At 39.0% G+C, this 20349-nt stretch overlaps 1 protein-coding gene across 1 annotated transcript in view; it reads left to right on the forward strand.

The window, feature by feature from the left end:
* The first annotated feature begins 544 nt into the window (after positions 1-544).
* Positions 545-20349, forward strand: part of LOC127621137 (ral guanine nucleotide dissociation stimulator-like 1) — a 50102-nt gene continuing 30297 nt past the window's right edge. Inside the window, exon 1 of the mRNA XM_052094616.1 lies at positions 545-994. Coding sequence (XP_051950576.1) covers positions 857-994 — 138 coding nt within the window. The 5' untranslated portion in view covers positions 545-856. The remainder of the gene's footprint in view (positions 995-20349) is intronic.

A 20349-nucleotide genomic window follows, 5' to 3' on the forward strand; every position in this document is an offset into this window, starting at 1 on the left:
TCACACACACCTCAGATTGAACCTTGTCTTTGGTCTTGGTATCAAAGGACACACTGCAGAATTACTGGTTAACAGGAAAGTTCCATTACTAACAGCTACTGCATAACTAAGATTACTCACGGGCTGCAACACTGCAGGCAACTCAATCAGGTCCTCCTTCAACCCTTAACGATTCCCTGCGGTTCTACTGCTGATCTGTGACCAACGATTGTCTTCGCTCAGAGAGCTTTTTGAAATACACATTTTGGTTGATCTTAGTTTATACAGATATGACATTTTCTGTTGATAGCATAGAACTTTATCATAGAATTTTGCTAAATCAACTCTTTTGTTTAAACCCATAATCCTCTTTGTTTCCCCTCCTTTAATACGGCACCCTTTTAACCCCCCCTTCTCTCTTTTCCTATCCTTTTCTCCCTCTTTCAGTTCCTCGACACTCTTGGTACTACTGCAGGGGCAGGGCTTATCACTCACCCCTCCTCCTTACAGAAAGGCGAAAAGAGAGAGAGAAAAACAATAGACTTTAATCAGCTGTCAACCTTCTCTCACATTAGACCGAGAGAGAGACATTTAGGCAGCCGTAATTGTGGACTTCTTAAACAGAGATCTGACTGTTTCACCTCACACAAGGGGACAAAGGAGCATGCAAGAAAGCACTGAAAACCTTGGACTGCCAGTGTGAATGCGTTTCTGAGGCCGACAGGCACGTAAAACACACAGGACCACAAATCCCATCTCACAGACGTGTAAGTGTAGGGTCACAAGGGGAAGACCTTCATCACAGTCATCATCATTTATCACAGGGGCTCCGGGTCTGCCATACCAGCTCGAACATGTGTGGGCAACTTGCACAGGCATGATGATCTCTCACTACCCATTGGCATCATTGCTCCCCTGGCCGCCCATCCCACACTACCTGGAGGTAAATGGAGATGGAGGTGTGGCCCTGCAGAGGTACCAACCAAGGTCCCCAGAGAGCAGTCCACAACACTGGGTCAGTCACCTATCTGTGTTCTTGTCTAGGTCAGGCTGTTTTGATGGTTTTTAAATTGTCACTAGTGCTTGTTTAGTGGTTTTCCTTTATAAGCAATAACAGGTGATTGGACTTTACAGTTACTATCCGAGTTGGGCTCTGAGTTGTCTGGTTGCTTGAGGTCATTATATGTGGGATGAAAAGAATCTATTCTAGTTAATTGGTCAGAAAGCTCCATTTGTCATCTGATTATACCTAGGAATTTGTTTACTGTGGCTTGGTTTCTTTTAAAAGCTGCTGATTTGCCTTATGCACATTTTTGTTTGGCTTTAGATCTGTAGAAAGTCCCAAGTCCGCAGTAGGAATGAATTGTAACACATTTATTGAGATATAAAAGTAACAATAATGTAGAGAGCAGACAGCTACATGCAGCAATCTGAAAGTTGCTCATATTTCACAAATAAAAGCCAATCTGAACGTTTCTCAAAGACTAAATAATTCCTACCAAATTCAGACATAGACATATTCTTTTAAAGTTTTATGTGTACTTGTTTGTAATTGATGTTTACTGTAATTGTGAGGACCCTATTTAAAACCTATTTATACAAGCAAATAGGATTCATACTGTAAATGGGCCGGGCAATGTCACAGAATCTGTCCGTAAGGGGTGATGTAAGGGTTGAGGATGTAGTTTTATAATTAGCTTAGTGCAGATAAGGGGTGAGTCAATCAAAACCTTTGGAAAGTAAAGGAAAAACAAGTCATTTTTACCACATGAAAGCCCTTAGATTTGTTTGGCCATATATCGGTGATCATACATCCTCTTTTTCCCCATACATGTCCTCTTTTTCGGGCCATAAAAAAGGCCAAACGAAAGTGCAAATTTACAGAAGATTTGCACAAAAAATTCCCATGCTTTCGTCCAGGTCGAGATCTGTGAGAAGCAGAATGCATGACATGTAAAGCTGGCACTTATGTGTCAGTTGCTAAGGTGCAAGTGATTTAGAAGCACACATTAGCTCTGCAAATCATAAAGGGTCAGCAAAAGGTGAAAGTTCATCAGGTAAATTAACAGACTACTTTTTGCAACCAGGTAAAATGGTTATCACATTGCTTCATTTTCCAAGTTACACTCATGGCATCAAATATCCTGGAATTTGGTCACCTAATATATATATATATATGTATATCAACCGGTAGGGTTTGTTAAGAAGTTTAGGTGTGTATGTGTGTTATGAAAGTTTGGCAGCGATAGGGGTGTGTGTGGGTGCAAAGCGGGAAAATCTCTCTCCGTCAGCACTTTTTAATAGTCACACGGCGGAGCTAACCGCTAGTGACTCCATCTGTCTGACCAGCCACTGACCAGCACACTTTCAATTCAGGGAAACAGCATCATTGTGTTCCACAGAAAGAGCCTTAGCATCATAACATATTCTCTGTTATTCTCTGATTTGGACAAACTGTAGTTAGCTGGTGTTATAAATGATGGATGCTCAGAGAGGGAGATATGAAGGTCAAGTGTGTGTGTGTGTGGGGGTGTTATGTGTCTGTGTTTAACAACTTAAGTAAATATGTTGATGCATTAGGTGGTTACATAATGTTTTACAAATGTGTAAAGCTACATGTACTACCAGTCAAAAGTTTGGAAACACTTCACTTAAATGTTTCTCTTTTTTTTTTCTTTTGATCTAAAGATGTACATGCATGCTTTGTGTACTTTTTACTGGTAGTATAACATATTTATCAGCACATTTATAATGTGCAGTAGAAGAGAGGGAGAGATCCATCCTTCTTATCCGACATCCTGGTTCATGTCTCTTTCTGAGTTTCTGAGTGTTGTCCTGTGACTATGAGGTCACAGAATGCCCCCCCCATGCCACTCTATCCCATGCTCACCCATAGATTCCACTCACATACTTAACATAGTTCACACACACACACTCTCACATCCATTCAAAAACATGTATCAAAACACACAAGTATGCAAGAGAACGCACATACAAAGACACAAACTGTCTTTTCCCACAAACGTCACACAGCTCTGAAACCCTCAGTTTATCAATTGTGGCATGTGGGACCCCGGTTCACCTTTCACCTCAGCTATGACATTCTCATTATCTCCAATAGTCCCCCTCCTCTCATTCTTTCTATGTCCCATTCCCAAGTTACATTGTAACTTCACTTTTAGGCACCCTATTATTTATCCTATAAACCAGTCCTTTCCTTCCATAACTGCTTCATAAACCTCTCCATCTGCTTACTCAGAGACAAGAGAATGTTGCGTAATGCTCCTGTTTTGACATTCGTATTTACGACTTTACTGTACACTGCACATATCCTTAACCACCGCTTTAACTATCTCTCCTTCATAGACAAAACCTGCTTGTTAAAGTGTGATAGGGCTTTAATTGTCAATAATGGCTGTTTTTTGTGGCCTTAATGATGATGAGCAAAGTTCAATAACATGGGTCAAGATGCCCCACATCCCTCCCCGCACATTCTACCAGCCATAAATGCTGATATAACTGAATTTTTTGCTTGATGTAGCAAAGATGCAGTACAAAAGGAGAAAAACATTTGTAGTCAAGTGACAAGGGTTAATGCCCTGACATATTCAGGCTACATGGCATTGTCGTGTTGCTCACATTCACTCATTAAGAAGTCAATATAGGTAACTGCTATTCCACATTAAGGTAGCTTTATGCAGAACCCAAGCGCAAGTCTGGAATTATGCTGAATATAAGAAGCAAACACAACGCATTCTCCATCACTTCTCTTTTTGCCATCAGCCTGAAGCGACTGTGGCAGATGTTTGTTGAAAGTGACATTGATTGTTGCTAGCCGGTGTTTCCTTGCTTGCGCTGAGTAAGTCACGTGTAACCTTGGAGAATTAAATTTTGCAACTCTTATGAACACAAGGACTGTCAGATTTTGCACAAGAACTATAGTTGAAGCCCTGTAAAAAGTGCATGGCCTATTATTTAACACACATGCTTCATGCATGTTGAGCTGAGGTGCTCATGTGAGAGGTAGGTATGAATCTGGGGCCAGATTCACAAAAATTCCTTAAGGAAAAAAAAGTTATTTGAATAAATGATAAGTTAGTTAGAATGTTCCCAAGTGCTCATGAAGAACATTCTTTAGAAGTCTTTTTTTGGAAATAAAAAACATTTGTAACTTTTAAGTTAGATAAGATGAAAATAGTTTTATAGTACTCATATATAAATAAAAAAAAACATATTAAAAAAAATCACGGTTAATATAAGTCTGTTTCATGGGGGGCGTGGACATGTGTTGGTCTGCGAGAGAGAGAGAGAGAGAGAGAGAGAGAGAGAGAGAGAGAGAGAGAGAGAGAGAGAGAGAGAGAGAGAGCGCGCGGTAAGCCTCGTCACAATTATCCCCAACACCTGTAACTCGTTATAGTGATGCGGAGGGAGACCAAAATGTAGGCTTACCGCTCTCTCTCTCCCGCAGACCGACACATGACCATGCCACAAAGGCACTTACAATGTGGTAGAATATGGAAGTCAATGGGGCCTGACTAAAAACTTTAAAATAAACTTTTTCAAAATTAGAGCCACAAGACATAAACATTATATGTGTTAACATGATTTTAGTGCGATAAAATCAGAGATTTAACAATATTATGGCATTTACCAGATTGCATTATGTAGGCTATTCATGACAACAACAATGTAATTTTGAACTTTAAACAGAGTAAGTTATTTTATCGCAGTAAAATCACGATTACAGGAATACGTATGTGTGTATGTATGAAGGTGTGTGTATGTACGTATATGTATAATTATATATATATTTTTTTAAATTATTATTATCTATGTCTTGCTGCTGTTTTTGGATAGTTTTTTTGTATTGTTGTGCACTGGAAGCTTCTGTCACCAAGACAAATTCCTTGTGTGTAAGCATACTTGGCAATAAAGCTCATTCTGATTCTTCTGATAATGTTCACTCCTTGTAGCTATTCTTTTGAAGCAGTTCATATTTTAATGTTCATCGACTGGCCCCCGTTTACTTCTATTGTAAGTGCCTTATAGTAACCTGGCCTGCAACGATCCCATTATCCCTAATAATTTCCTCTCCATTTTCCAATGTCTTATGAATAGTGACAAAAAATGCATAATGGTAGATTTTTAGATTTAAAAGCTATCTTTATTGTGATTGTAAGAGGAATTGAGCATGCAGGTAGCTTGGAGCAAGAGCTTTAGGCTTTTACTAAACATTAAATGTATAACATATTTTGCTATTTTTATTATTTTATTACTTAATTTATAGGGCAGGAGAGATAGGCAGGAAAGTGGGGGAGAATGAGAGGCTGGATTCAAACCTTTTTTCCTGTGAGGCACAGTGTGAGCCAACAGCTTTTAAATATCCTTAACAAGTTTGCTACAGTTTGTTACATGGCTCTGAAATGCTTATGCTCTTTAGGTATTGCGGTAAAAAACCAGTTTGAAATGGAAAGTATTTTCCATATATCAGTCTGCTTGTCTGCACTATTGACCGTCCACAGTATAGTTTGGTTCGGTGAGTATATAATGGTGGCACAAATTAATAATAGCTGATAATATGACTTTTGTCACCCTCACTCTGACATTATGCTTCAGGCTGAAGTCCAAATGGGGCAAATCACTCAATTGGAGCAGAAAGTTAAAAGCCCAGATGGACACAAGGGGTTACACAGGGAGGATCAGTGGGTGCCAGAGTGTGTGAATTGTGTGATGGAAAAAAACAACAGAAGAATGTATTTTTTAAAAAACATTTTTGTCCCTGTGCCAGTAAACTCACATTCAGTGAGGTCTGTGAATCATCTAAGCTGTGGTAGATGACAGGTGTGTGTGTGTGTGTTCACCGCAGCAGTTACACAAACATACGTACAGAGACCCCCCATTATTTCTTTCTATCTCAGTGGCTGGCCTGATCCCAGTCATGTGGACTGACTTACCGCCCCCTCTGTCAGAGTGGCAAGAGAGGAAAAAAGTGGGATTAGGAAAAAGGGCGAGGGAGGGCTGAGACTCACACAGACAAAGACAGACTTTCCAGAACTGTCTGAGAGTTAAGATAGTTAGACAGTGAGATAGACAGAACCTTTAGTTGCTGTCTATCTATCTATCTATCTATCTATCTATCTATCTATCTATCTATCTATCTATCTATCTATCTATCTATCTATCCATCTATCATTATGTTGGCAGATGGTTTTGCTAAAGTGGGGGTCCAAATCAGATCACACTGGCTAATTAAAGCTTATTAGGTCCAGGTCAAAGGGGAAGATTAACAACACAAACCAACTCACGCAAACAACTTTTTGCCATATATTAGTCATCAAAGAATGCAGTCCAAGATTATTCCTGTTTTAGTCTAATCACCCAAGCATATTGAACCCAGACTTTAATGATTCTCTAAACACTGTGCAGGCAAAAGCCTGGCAAAATAGAGCACCAGTTTCTTTCATTTTGAGGGACTCCTTGCCTTTTGAAGAACAGTTAAAGGGATATTTCATAAAAAAAAATAAATCCCTTCATCATTTGCTCACCCTTATGTTGTTCAAAACTCATAACTTACTCTCTGCCGTAACACAAAACGAAATGTTAGGTAGAATCTTAACCTTAGTCACATTCATGTTCAGTCATCTTTTTTCCAAACAATGAAAGTGAATGGTGACAGACACGTATCATTCTACTTAACATCTCCATTCGACAGTCATATGGGTTTGGAATAACATGAGGGTGAGTAAATTATGAGAGAACCCTTGAAGGTGTATACACAATATGCAGTTTTGTATTTTTTATTGGTTATTGGCTGCTAAATAGTGACCAAGTGACCCTATTTTTATAGACCATTTCAATAATGTAAACAAAAACAAATGAATTAGAACTGTCCAAACATATTTCCAGATCCTTTCAACAATCTTTTTCAAGGTAGGTCAGTCCACTCTGCGGACTTTTTGAATGCTCTTGGGCAGTTTGGGCAGCTATTTTTCTATGTAAACATGCGCCATGACAGTGCAGCTCCTATCAACTTGTATGATGAAAGACTGAAATCTCCAAAACGGTTGGTAAAGTCTACGACAAAATAACATATTTCAAATAAGCGGTAACATTTTATTGGTCCAAGGCGCGTGAGGCGCCGGCTTCACCCGAGCGGTCCGGCCGTGACAGTGCTCCAATCCTTGACATCACGCCGGTGGTGTAGGTCTGGAGACACATCTAACTCGCACCGGACCCTCACCGCTCCATTGACCCGCTAAGACGCCCGCAGGTAGAGACCGACCTCCTGAGGAGAGAGGCACGCTCTGTGTTTAAAGGCAGCGCCGGTGAGGCTGTATTTTTTTGATTGACCGTTAGCTGCTGTTGGGCATTCCAATCTCTTCCATTCATTTGAATAAAAGTGGCCCATCTCTGCTAAATTGTCTCTGTTTGACAAGCAGGAATTGTTAACGGAAGAGTGACATTACTTGAAACAGTCCTTGAAAAACATTGTAGAAAAATTAGCAGAGATAGGTGGAAAGGAGGTAAATGAAGAAGATATCCTACTGAACAACAGAGAAAACTAATAAAAGTGTTGTTGTATCAAACACATGAACTGTGTCTTGGATACAGTGTAAAAGACGCAAACTGGCATTAGAGCAGACCATAACTCTTAGCAATTAAATGACTTCTCTGTCTTGAAGTTGCTAATGCTAACTATGAGCAAATCGTTCCACCCTGCCCTCTACAGGATATATAAAGTACAAGTATTGAAAAACAGAAACACTCATTCTCTAATAAACTTTCTCTTTTCCTCTCCTGCATCAGTGAAGAATGATGATCTAGTTTCTGGGAAGTGTGTGTCTGTGTGAGTGTTTCAAAGTTCCAGAGGATGCTAAAAGATAATTTTTTTAACCACATATTTCCCAATGACAGTTTCCACTGAGGCATACATTTAGTCTGTGCTTCTGATGGTGGTCATAAGGGAACATGTTGCTTTCTTCTTTGTTTTGTTTCAGTTTTCTTTCACTTGAAAACCGCAGAAGCTGCTCAAGGACTTTCAGTTCTTCATTCAGCTGTGTGCAGTGATTACAGTAATGTTTTTGCGATATTAAATTGTGTTGATTATATTTGGTGGAAAAGAAACAGCTCAGTCTTTTACAATGTTCAAATAGAATACTTGAGGATGAACAGGATACGTACTGCATACTGCAGAGTTATACTGAACACGTCCTATTATTTTTTTATTTTTTAAATATGTGAAACAGTATGCATTAGGCAAATTCCAGTATAGTAATATAGTAATCTAGATGGTTGTCACATGACCTTTTTGTGTTGCATGATTAATTCAGCGAGAAGCCTCTTGTTGTCTTTGAAATAAAAAAAAAAATGTTTATTTTGCAAGTATGTGCCAATTTTGTTAATTATATTAAAACATGTTAACTCTTGGCAGTCTGATAAAATAATGAGACAAACATTTTTACTCTTAAATGTGCACTCAGTATTTTTTCCTCATTAAAATGTTTTGCTCCTAAAGAAGTTATTTAAAAAACATATTGTTGTTTAAACAAAATATTGACCATTTACTTGAGATGAATACTCAAGTAATTTCAGTAACCTTAAAAAAAGCTGTTTTGTTCTACATGGAGAGGGTCCCCTCATGGGGGCTGCCATGTTGGGATCACATGACCAGCCTAATTTTACACTCTAAATATCAGGAACCACCTAATTACTGGATACTTTCACACATGGGTTGAATTAATCATGGCTAACTGTGAATAGTGAATTTCTAAGATTTCTACTCATTTGAAAATGTATGCGTTAAAGCAAAAAAAAAAAAAAGATCTTTAATGTGTTGTTGCTTTGGTGTTATGGCAACAATGGATCACAGATTCTAGCTTATCTTGAGCTTTCTATCAGACAGTGCAACCACAAACTGCAACCTCAAAGAAGAACTCTTTTCCCGTAGTGTCTATGCCTGCCTGGCACATCATAACACAGACAGATACGCCACCACAGAAGGTCTCTTTCCAGTGCCCTCTAGCTCCAGCATTCTGATCCAGCTCACACTGCCTTAGTCAGCTCTGCCTATAACTCTCCATGTGACGATAGAGCAACAGCTGTGCTAAATCTGACCATATATCTTCCCATACATGCAGTGAACTGGCTAGTCCAGAATTTTATTTGCCCAGCAAGTTTTTGCCACTGTAATTGCCAGTGTGCACATGATAGCTGCCTCTTCGGTAAGGTATAAACATGACAGGCGCATTAGAGTTGGGAGGCAGCAGGCAGGAAGTTGGAGATTTCCTGGAATGTGTGTCTCAGTTGGGGAGTTTAATGGTGTCAACAGAATAGATATCTTAAGCCCCCCTACATGCCCTCCAAGACTTCCCCTATAAGCTTGTTTCCTAAGCCCAGCCCCATGCCTTTTTATCCCCATGTCAAACTGAACACCAGGGAAAAACTTTAGACAAATTAAATATCTTGCCCCGTAAGGTTGTTTCTGTTTCAGATGATTGGTCTATTAACAGGTTACTTTGCAAACCAGGCAAATAGACATTATTAATTAATTTTAGGGATGCAATCAGGACCATATACAAAGCAATTATTGAGGTGTACCCCCCCCCCCCAATATTCATATTAGCTGTCATAAGTATCTTACCCTTGATATTGCAATTGTTTATATTACAATACTTATTTTGCATGCCATATTTTTAATGTAGAGTGCAGGGATGCAAACTACTCATCTTTCAGCTAGTCACTTTTATGAAGCTAATTTGCCCAAATTGTTTGGTAAGATGTTCTACATTTTCCTTATTAAAATCACTTGAAAGGATTACTTTAAGCTTATACACTTTAAAAAACTTTAAATATATATATAAAAAAAAATGCTTACAATACAACAAACAAGTCAACTGTAAATATACATCTGGATCACCTGATATGACGTTTTTCACGTTTTTTACCTCTCGAGTTTGCATCCCTGACTACACATCCAAAAAAGCTGAGAACTGTGTTCATTAATAACTTTTTCCAAGGCATTGCCTAAACTACACATTGGCCCTCATAGCAGCACGAAAAACAAAACAGATTATTTTAAATACATTTTAAACAATGCAAGCAACTAACATGTCAAAGATTGAATTTGATGGTAAACCGATGCAAAAGTAACACATAAAAATAACTTTTAATGCAACAGGAGTAGACCTTAATGGAATGCTTCAATCACTTTTCATGATCAGACAATTTTGGCAGCTGTTATTGTTATTTACATAATTTATTTGATTAATTGTGCAAAAATTTTAACCAGCACACTGGTTTATGCTGGTAAGAACGGGTTTGATGCTAATCACAGCCATGCTGTTGTCCAGTATGCATTTGTCTTTCAGCTTTTTTAAGTTGTTCAAAGTTCCCATTGATGCTGGTTCACCAAGAAAGTCTTGCTGGATAAAAATGTAACTCATCCCATACATATGGACATGTATGATACCTCAAGATATGCAGTTTGTTGAGGAGAGGTGTGTATATTCTAAAAGATCAGACCTACACTGTAAAATCCCTCACAAAATTAAATAAAAAAAAATAAAATACAGAGCAGATTTGACCATCAAAATGGATTAAATTACAGTATATTATTGTTGAGAAATGTTAAACAGTGAAAAAACAGACATATTATGTCAAAATACATTATACATTTAGGGATTTTATTGGTTACTTAATGAAACTGCCCAGTCTATCAGTCAGAAAAAAATGCTCTCCCCTGTGTTTCCGACTACGGTCTGGAAGCTGAGAAGAAAAGGCTAACAGTAACGTTATGTTATTTGGCTGCTATGTAATGTTAGCTAAATTTATTGGAAGTTATTTACTTGACTTAGCTGCCCAATATTACTACCTACTTGTCCAGTGTTAGGAATGTCAGGAACAAGTTTAGACTATACTGGTGCACAACTTTTTCCTGTACACATACATCTTGATAGTTAAATTATATTTCAATTTTCACAGGCTACAGGGAAAGCATCTGGCCACTTGCATACGTGTGAGCATCAATGGGATCCCACCACCCTATTCTCCTATAGGAAAGCCCTGGAGATCTTCTACCAAAGGCCCAGAAAACTAAAATGCTCACAGGCAGGATGTAGCCTATATCACCAACTTTTAGCTTGAGAAAATTTTGTAACTCGTGCAGAAGCCATTGTTAACATTGTATTTCATTTTAAATAAATGCTGTAAATAATGTTCTGGGTTGTGGTATTTCATTCTTTAACATTTCTACAGATAAATGTCAAAAGCTCTAAATTAAGACAGAAAAGGCAAACACGGATAAACCTTTCTATAATGACCATTTTAGCTATTCCGACGCACGTGAATATGGGCCGGCATCACATGCTCGTGGACATACGGTGCACACAAGAGCACCGCTGCTGAAAAAAAATCTAGGAGAAACACCGTACACATAATCAATTGATAACAATTGTGTCATCTCTGTTTGTAAATGATGGCTTCATATTTTTTTAATGCAATGTGCCTTCAGCCCCTGCATTCAGTTGGTTTCTAGTCAAATGTATTCTAACATACTAGAAAAAAATAATTAGATTAATTTAAATAAAATTAAATAGAGTAGAATAAATTGTATACAAAATGCTCATTCCAAACCTACAAAACACTTTGAATTCTCATGTCAACATATTGAAGAAAATATATAAAATATTTTTGTTCTATATTATCAGAAAATTACTAATTGCTCCTTTAAGCTCATAGTGTATTTCACTTTTGCCAAAATGTGTTACATCCAGTTTTTTTTTTATAAAAAATATTAAAAATGAGGTTATATAGGTACTATATATCCCAACCAGCACTCTAATCCGGAAGACTGCAGTAATGCACCATAAAGCTGCCAAAACCCATAAAACTTTGAAAGAAGGCAACAAACATTTATGTGGCATAATGCAAGTTCAGTTGGACTGTCTTAGCACCATGGTTATATTTTCCTAACATTTTCCCCAAGTCTGTGAAAGCTTTTCCTGTGATGCATTTCATTTTGTTGCCACGATTCGGAAATGCGCAAACTTGAACCATTGTTTGTTTTTTTGAATCTTTTAGATAGTCTCTCATATTTACACTGTTGTCTTCCTGCAACAACTCACCTCCCATGAGATTTCAGAGCGAGACTTCTCCTTGAGCAAGACTTCTGTTACATGTTAGACACATGTCTATCTCTGTAGGGATTTTTTCCATAATGTTGTCAGACATTTATAATAACAATCTGAGCCCGTCAGAGGCAAAAACAAGCAATTTTAGTGGACAGACTTTGAATATATGTAAACATGCCCTGCATGATTACATTGCAGCCATTTTGTCATAGCGGTTATAGTGTTCTCACTTAATATTGGACCGATTCCAAACAATTTGGTCCCAATTAATCATTTTGACCCAAAAGCATGTGAAAATGGGGCCCAGGAAAGTAGTTAGGAATTAGGTTGTCAGCTAGCTAGCTCCTTGTACTGCTATCGCAAGGACACACAAAAGAATTTTGCTCTTGTGTGCCTCGGTTCAGGAGTGACTGGGGCAAAGCAACAAAGTAAGATATGCATTTACATTTCTTTTTCTTCCGAGAATCTCTTAATTATTCCAACCCTGTTGTTGTGACAAAGGATTGGACTTCTAGGTGATGAGATAAAGGTCTATATTTTCAATATGGTTCCTAATTTTCTATAAGCTACCCAGGCTTCCTCCGAGTTAGATTTTACAACAGATTGAGGGAATGGCAGTAAACAGCTGTTCTACTTAGGATTGATAATAGGGAAAATGCAACAAATGTGAAAATCATCTTAGGATACATTCAGTGTGGGCATTACATGCTGTGCTTGAGAAACGGTTGTCAGATGACTTCAAACTGCCTGGTCACTCTCACCTGGTTGCTGGGGCCTCCTTAAATACCCTTAAATATGGAGAAACAGGCATTTGTTTAGACAATCCATGCAAACCTTTTGGCCTTTTCCAGACAAACATTCATGAGAGACAGAAATGTTCATTTCTAATTTGAAATTTGCTTTGTTTCTTATCACACATCACAGATAGGACCTAGGCCACCCTAAGATGGAAAAACATATACATCTATGGGAATCTGTAATAAAAACAAGCTTATATGTCTACCATCCAAACTTGAAGTTTGACAAATGTATTTCTTTAGTTTAACTGTAGTCTCTAAAATGTAACATTACGTGTGGAGTGGTGGTGGCGTGGTGGTCTACAGCACATAACTAAAGGTCGCTGGTTCGATCCCGACAGCCACCACCATTGTGTCCTTGAGCAAGGCACTTAACAACAACAACAACAACAACAACTTACATTTATATAGCGCTTTTCTCAAACTCAAAGCGCTTTACATAGTATAGGGGGAATCTCCTCAACCACCACCAGTGTGCAGCATCCACCTGGATGATGCAACGGCAGCCATAGTGCGCCAGAACGCCCACCACTCACCAGCTATTGGTGGAGATGAGATGGTTGAGTGATGTAGCCAATTCAGGGATGGAGATTATTAGGAGGCCATTATAGATAGGGGCCAATGGGGGGAATTTGGCTAGGACACTCCAGGTTGCTCCGGGGGAATATCCCTGGAATAAGTGCACTGTAAGTCGCTTTGGATAAAAGCGTCTGCCAAATGCGTAAATGTAAAACATTAGCTTGAAAGCAGAACATTAATGAGAACAAGGCTGTTTTTCCATGATAATGTTATGATGCACTTAACATTAGCTATATTACTGCACTGCATTTATAGATCAGTTAGCTTTAGCCATTTAGTTTTCCTTTAATTAAAGCTTGGTTGACCATCAGCTAATACAGCTTTAAAGTGGCAGCAGGATGGGTATCGTTAGGATTTTATCGATACCTCAACTCTTCGCATGACATGAGCGTGAAGCAATCATCTGTGTTCCGCAACTGCTTTCGGGTCCTTGAATAACATATAACGTGCGAGTGGACTTTCTGGTGCCCTCCTAGGGTAAGATGGTGCCAGCCTAGGGAGTTGGTCTCCTACACAGACTGCATAGTCTGCTTATAGGGAGTGGTGGTACTGCACTTACCTCAACCGATGGTCGGTTTTCATGTCCGCTGTGACTTTGATAAAGGTTGCTATATTTGTGCTGTAGGCGCAGTGCTGCAGGCTTGCTGAAAGAGCACATAATTTTTTCCCACACAGTTCCAATTTGATTGGACAGACACCCTTACACTAACCCCAAACATCACAGCCATTGAGTAGAGATCCAACCATTTGTCATTTGTCAAACTTGTCAAACATGTGACCAATCATTGCTCTTTCAGCAAATATGACATATCCGGCATTGGTCATTTTGGGCAGGACGAAGCAGACTGGAAGTTGGTCATGCATCTGATTGCATGATGGACATATGCGTGCACACACACACACACACACACACACACACACACACACACACACACACACATGCATCAGAATAAAGTGTGATGTTGATTAAAAGTTTGAATGTTAAATTATATATGGAGTTGAAATAAGAATAAATAATAAAGTTTCAATTATGCTTTGGAAATATTCTGATCAATGTAAAAATGCACAAATCTTTGACTATACTTTATGTATATATACATTATATATATTATGCCATATTAGGCTGCTACTGGTTAGAACAGATATTATTTAAAACAGATCTGGTGAAATGCATGCTTCGTACAGATTATGTATGTACAGTATATCATATGCATGCATTCTGTCGAACAGTGACCACATATTCCGTTTTATTTTGGTTGCCATGATTTTGTTTATGTCTTCCTTTTTCGATTGCCAATTTATGGTAACTGAGCCTATACTTGGTTAGGATCTGTCTCTGCTTTTTAACTCTGACAGTAGAGATATATTCTGCCAATTCATAATCTCTTTTTAGGGCCAGATTGATTAGATTCTAATCTACTTTGGCTTTTAGTTTCTTCTTTCCAATGTTCCAAATAGGGTTCTTTACATGGCATTATAATTTGGTTTACTCTGAATGGGGTTTGGAAATTAGTGATGTTGTGAGACTGTGTCTGAGAGGGGGCAATTATTCTCAGGACCAACTGATATAGGAACTCTTTTCTGGGCACAGCTCTTGGGTTTGGAGGGCTTTGGAATGGAGGGCGTCTAGAGGGCTGGCTTTAAGGTGATTAAAAAATGTTAGTGCTCTCTTTTGGGCTGAATGACACTATGAAATATTTTAAGCTTGTTATGAGTAAGTGGTTGCTAAGCTCTTACAAGGTGATTGCTAAACATTTAGTGGTTTCGGTGTTACTTGGTGGTTGCTCTGTGATTTCATGTAGTAAGCAATACCTTGGCCATATTAATCACAGGATAGATCATAATTAAAGTGCAGACCCCATTACAACCATAAGATCTCCAATCATTATCAATATCTAGCACATAGAACCAGGAACCATCCCATATTTATCAATACAGAGCATATAGTATGCATAAAATATATGCAGAACATAAAATTAAATGACCTTAATTACTATTTAATCAATCTGTGGAATTTACAAAGCAGATTTGAATAAACCTTTGATTCAAAGCACTGTCACAACACTGTCTGTGGTCATTCTCACAATTTGTCAATGTATTAAATAATTAAACTATTTAAGAAAATAAATTATGAAAAAGAAAAGGGCTATTTTATTTTTAGAGGGTAAAAACAAAATAACAAATTACATATATCTATAAAGTACATTTTTTGTAATTTTACATTCATTTCTTTATTATCATGAACAGGAAAAATCTGGAAAATATTACTTCACATTTTATGTCAAATTTAAATTTTGAATCAGTAAACGTAATATAAATTGCCATTAAAAAACATAATATTGATGTAATCTCAAATTATGGTGAAATACCTGTAATTTTAAGGGTAAAACTTTAAATTACGGCAAATATCTGTAAACAACAGGCATTTAATTGTTTTATGGAAAATCTGTAAAAAAAAGAAAAAATACAGAACATTTCCTGTAAAATTAAAAAATTTTAACAGTGTACTGATTTGACAAACGTTTGGAATTCAACTGGTGAACATTAAAACGGGTGAAAAAAACCCATAGATTTACATTGGAGGACCCATAACTATAGAGTTGTGTGTATTTGGGATACCAGCATCTAAAACCTTGGTTTCCTGAGATGAAGGGAACAAGACATTGTGTCCTGCTGATGCATATGGGGAATTGATTCCCATCAGGTCGCACTACACAACATAAAATTCCCAGAGAAGAAACATGAGTATGAGTATGAGTATGACAAAAGTGAATGACCCTCATGGTCAGCCAGGATTAAAACACTTAGAATATATATATATATATATATATATATATATATATATATATATATATATGAACTATGGTCATATAGTATGTATTGACCATGAAGTTTATTTATAATGAAGTGCCTGTAACTTTGGGAACACAAAGGTCTGAATGCAGGTGGCTGTGTTGTGACAGGAAGCCCGTACTTATAAAGAGGGACATAAGTATATATTTGACCAATAAAATAGCAAGTGCTTCAGACAAAGAGGACTTGTTTTGAGAGAGATGTTATGTCTAGGTTGTGAAACCTTGCAAATGTGTTTTGAGAAGACCATCCTGCTGCAAAACATATGTCTTGTAAGGACACACTGTTTGACCATGCCCATGAAGAGGCCATGCCTCTAGCTGAGTGTACTTTAACACAAATTGGGAAATTCACACCCTGCGACTCTTAAGCCAGGGTGACAATATCAACGATCCAGTGAGAAATCTTTGCTTGGAGATGGACATTCCTTTCGTGCATCCTTGATAGCATACAAAGAGTTGGTCAGACAGTCTGAACTCAATGTATGTGTAGAATTTTCGCAAAGGGCATAACAATTACAAGGACTGTTCATCATACGAATTAAATGGAGGAGGGAAAAATGTTAACCACTTGAATGTGAACCACCTGTGCTCTGAAGGGTGTGGTTATAACCTTAGGCACATGGACTTTTTGTTTTGAAAGTCCCAGACCAAACTCCAGACATGAATTGTCAACTGACAATGTTTGCAAATTACCAACCCATATTACTGAGGCCAAAGTTAGCAGTTATGCGGTCTTAAGGAAAAGCACATGCAATTCCACATAGTCCAGAGGCTCAAAGGAAGGCCCCAAGAGTAGGTACCAAGTCGGGCTATAGCCGGGAGAGGAGAATTTAGCTGCCCCTCCCCCAAGGACATATGATTAAATAATGTTTTCCTATAGAGGTGCCTTTTTCAGTATCTTTAGCAAGATGGCGCCGAGTATGGCTGCTGCGCTGCAAGCTCCGATCCAATGTTGAAATTTTTAGTTTGTTTTGTCTACAATTCTTGTGTTTTTTGGATGTCGTCTTCCTTATTGTCTACGATAGACAAACATTTTTGGACATTGGTTCTTCAATAGCACACCAAAAACTGGACTTTAAATTCCTCAACTGACTATCAACTGACAGCTGATGTCAACACTTCATATTTATTATAAATTGTGTTATATGTAAATCAGATGTTTATTGTAATTGTCATGCTGCTATGTTGCTTGGAAGTGACCCCTATGACTTTCACCCACTGTTGCACTTGTATATGGTTGAGTGGCAATAAAGGGATTTGATTCAGGTGTGTGATACTCCGATATAGTCGCCACACAATCTTTGAGCATAGACAGAGTGAGCCCTGTTTCCGATCGCTCTTAAGAAATGTACACATTTCAGGTATGGGGCAGTTCACTGGGTCTTTGCCATGTGAAAAGCACCAATTAGTGAACACATTCCATTTCAGTGTGTAAAGGCTCTAACCAGTGCAGACTAGAAAGAAAGCCAGTAGCTCTAGGTGGTTGACATGTCACAGCTGTTTTGCACCTGTTCAGGTGTCGAAAGTCGGGTGTCCATCACACACCTCTGTTGGATGCATTTGTGGTCAGCACTTTCCTTCTGATAACTTGACCCAGCATAACACCCTGTTGGAGAAGGCTGGCACTGTCCATGGTGCTAGAGCAGCCAGACAGTGGCGAGTCACCATAATGCTCATGAAAATAAAATGAATTCAGTGGTAATATTTTTTCAGTTTGAACTGAAACAGACACCGAAGAATTTTCTATATGCACTCGTTCATGTGACACATGAACTCTTAAAAAGGAGTGTAAATGTATTCAATGGAAAGGAGGAGGCGAGAACCGGCTTGACGATGTAAATTATATTTTAATAGTAAACTTAAAAGACAACATAAACACACACATGACGGACATGTCCGTAAACGATCTCTCTCTCCCGCACGATACTCTGCAGTCGACCTTTAAACCTCGGAGGCTTGATTAGCCTAATACGGGACCGGGTATGTATGATCACGACCCGGCCCGCCCTCCGCCCTGCCACAAGGAGATTTACTGGCTGGGGAAAAATGTGCTTTTGCCTAGTTGACATTAGACCACATTTTCCATGTGGCAAAGCAGCCAGTCTCAGTGTTCGCTCAGTAGTGCCTCCGATTGGCTAGTAATAACCTATCGCTGAGGTAATTCAACACATGAACACTGTTCATTTTCAATGGGAAGAACGCAGCATTGGTATATTTCGTGAACGTGCGGGGAGCCAGAGACAGACTGAAATTAAGGACTTTAAATTAATATGCAGTTCCCTCGAATGCGAATCTAAAAAGCTGTCTGTAACGCGGTGCAATTGGTACAGTACGCGTCCTTCAGATCTATTGACGTGCAATATGCGATAATGTGCGATGAGTGTCTGTTTGTCTGTTTCATTAACGATAATATCCTTTAACATTTTGAATGGGTATATCGCGAGCATTGGCTATGGTGGTTGGACCACAAATTGTGCTCGATCGTTTTAAACTCTAGCTCTGACACACACGTGAGGACATGCCAGATGTGACTATCCAAAAACACCAGGTCGCTCATTGACTTGCCAATGGCCTGTGCAGTGACTTTCGTGGCTTGCAGTGCTAAGACCTTAGCGGTGCGGAGCTCTTTGAACAGCTCTGGATCATAGCCTTGCTTGTCCATTTATTTGAGGAGCTTAGATTTGAAAATTTGGAGCAACTTCATCACGTGGAGTGCTGAACCAGTTTGACCTGCCGCTGAGTATGCTCTTCCTGCCAGTGCACACGTCATATGAACGGGCCGTGAGTTCCATGCCCGGCTACTCGCCCAGCTCAGCTCACGCTCAGCGTGAGGCTGATTCGTCACTCAGAATGATGACAATTCACAAGCAAAGCGTCTTGAGACTCATGCCCTCACAGTGAGGGCAGTTTGTCTCTAATGGGGCTTTTCCACTGCATGGTACAATTCGACTTGACTCACTTTTTGGGGGTTTTCCACTGTGGATAGTACCTGGTACCTGGTACCTTTTTAGTACCACCTCAGTCGAGGTTCCAGGCGAGCCAAGCCAAAACTAAATGTGATGTCAAAACCCTGCAGATCACTGATTGAAGAGAGAGAATTGTCATTACCAGATTCACTGGATTTTCGACACGGGACATCAACCCGCTAGTTTTAAAGTTAGCTACAGCGATAGCAGTATCATTTGTTCACGCAACTTTCGAATTGTAAAAAGATATGACTGTGTACAAAACCATGCTGTGGTCAATAAACAGGGTGCAGACGTTCCTCTCATTAGCGACGAACAAAACGAAAAAGTCTTTCAGGAAGTGTCTCAGCTGTCGGTCGCACAGCTGAGACACGGCTACCGCCGGACCTACCAACAGTGTATGGAAAAGTAAAAAAAAACTTAAAAGTAACTACAGAACCATCAAGGAAAGGTGGAAGTGGTTCGACCAAATGGATGTTATCTAGACCATTGAGCAATGGGAGGGAGAGTGCCCTGGACTTGACCACGGCTTGAGTCCACGATGGAAGATGGTAAGTTTACTCTATACTCTGCTTGAAAGCTTCACCTTATTTAGTTGACCAGCTACTGGAAAGCTTACTTCTAAAACAACCAGGCCAATTTAACTGTTACACTTGTGTAAAATCACCATGCAACAACTGCTTTATGCAGCACAATGAGCTAGTAGCTAACAGCTAGCGGTTGTGTTACTGTTTTGTGTCACGTTTAAGATGATGTCACGGCAGTAGAGGCGGCGCAAGTATAACGATAAGCCTATAATCCCACCCACATTGATGTGGCAATAAACAGCAGTGGAAAAGCAAGCTCAGAAAAGTAAAGTGAGTAATGTCGAGCCGAACCGTAACGTGCAGTGGAAAAGTGCCATATGAAAGCTGACTCTGCATGGGTGCAGCCTAGAGAGTGAATGCAGCTCTTATGCTGATCTGACGGCGGGATGTGTCCCTTGCATAAGAAAACACTTACAGAAAGACATCTTTAAAAAGACGCTAACACATAAGCAGCTCTT

This window comes from Xyrauchen texanus, chromosome 27, assembly GCF_025860055.1.
Source record: "Xyrauchen texanus isolate HMW12.3.18 chromosome 27, RBS_HiC_50CHRs, whole genome shotgun sequence".
NCBI classification, from domain to species: domain Eukaryota; kingdom Metazoa; phylum Chordata; class Actinopteri; order Cypriniformes; family Catostomidae; genus Xyrauchen; species Xyrauchen texanus.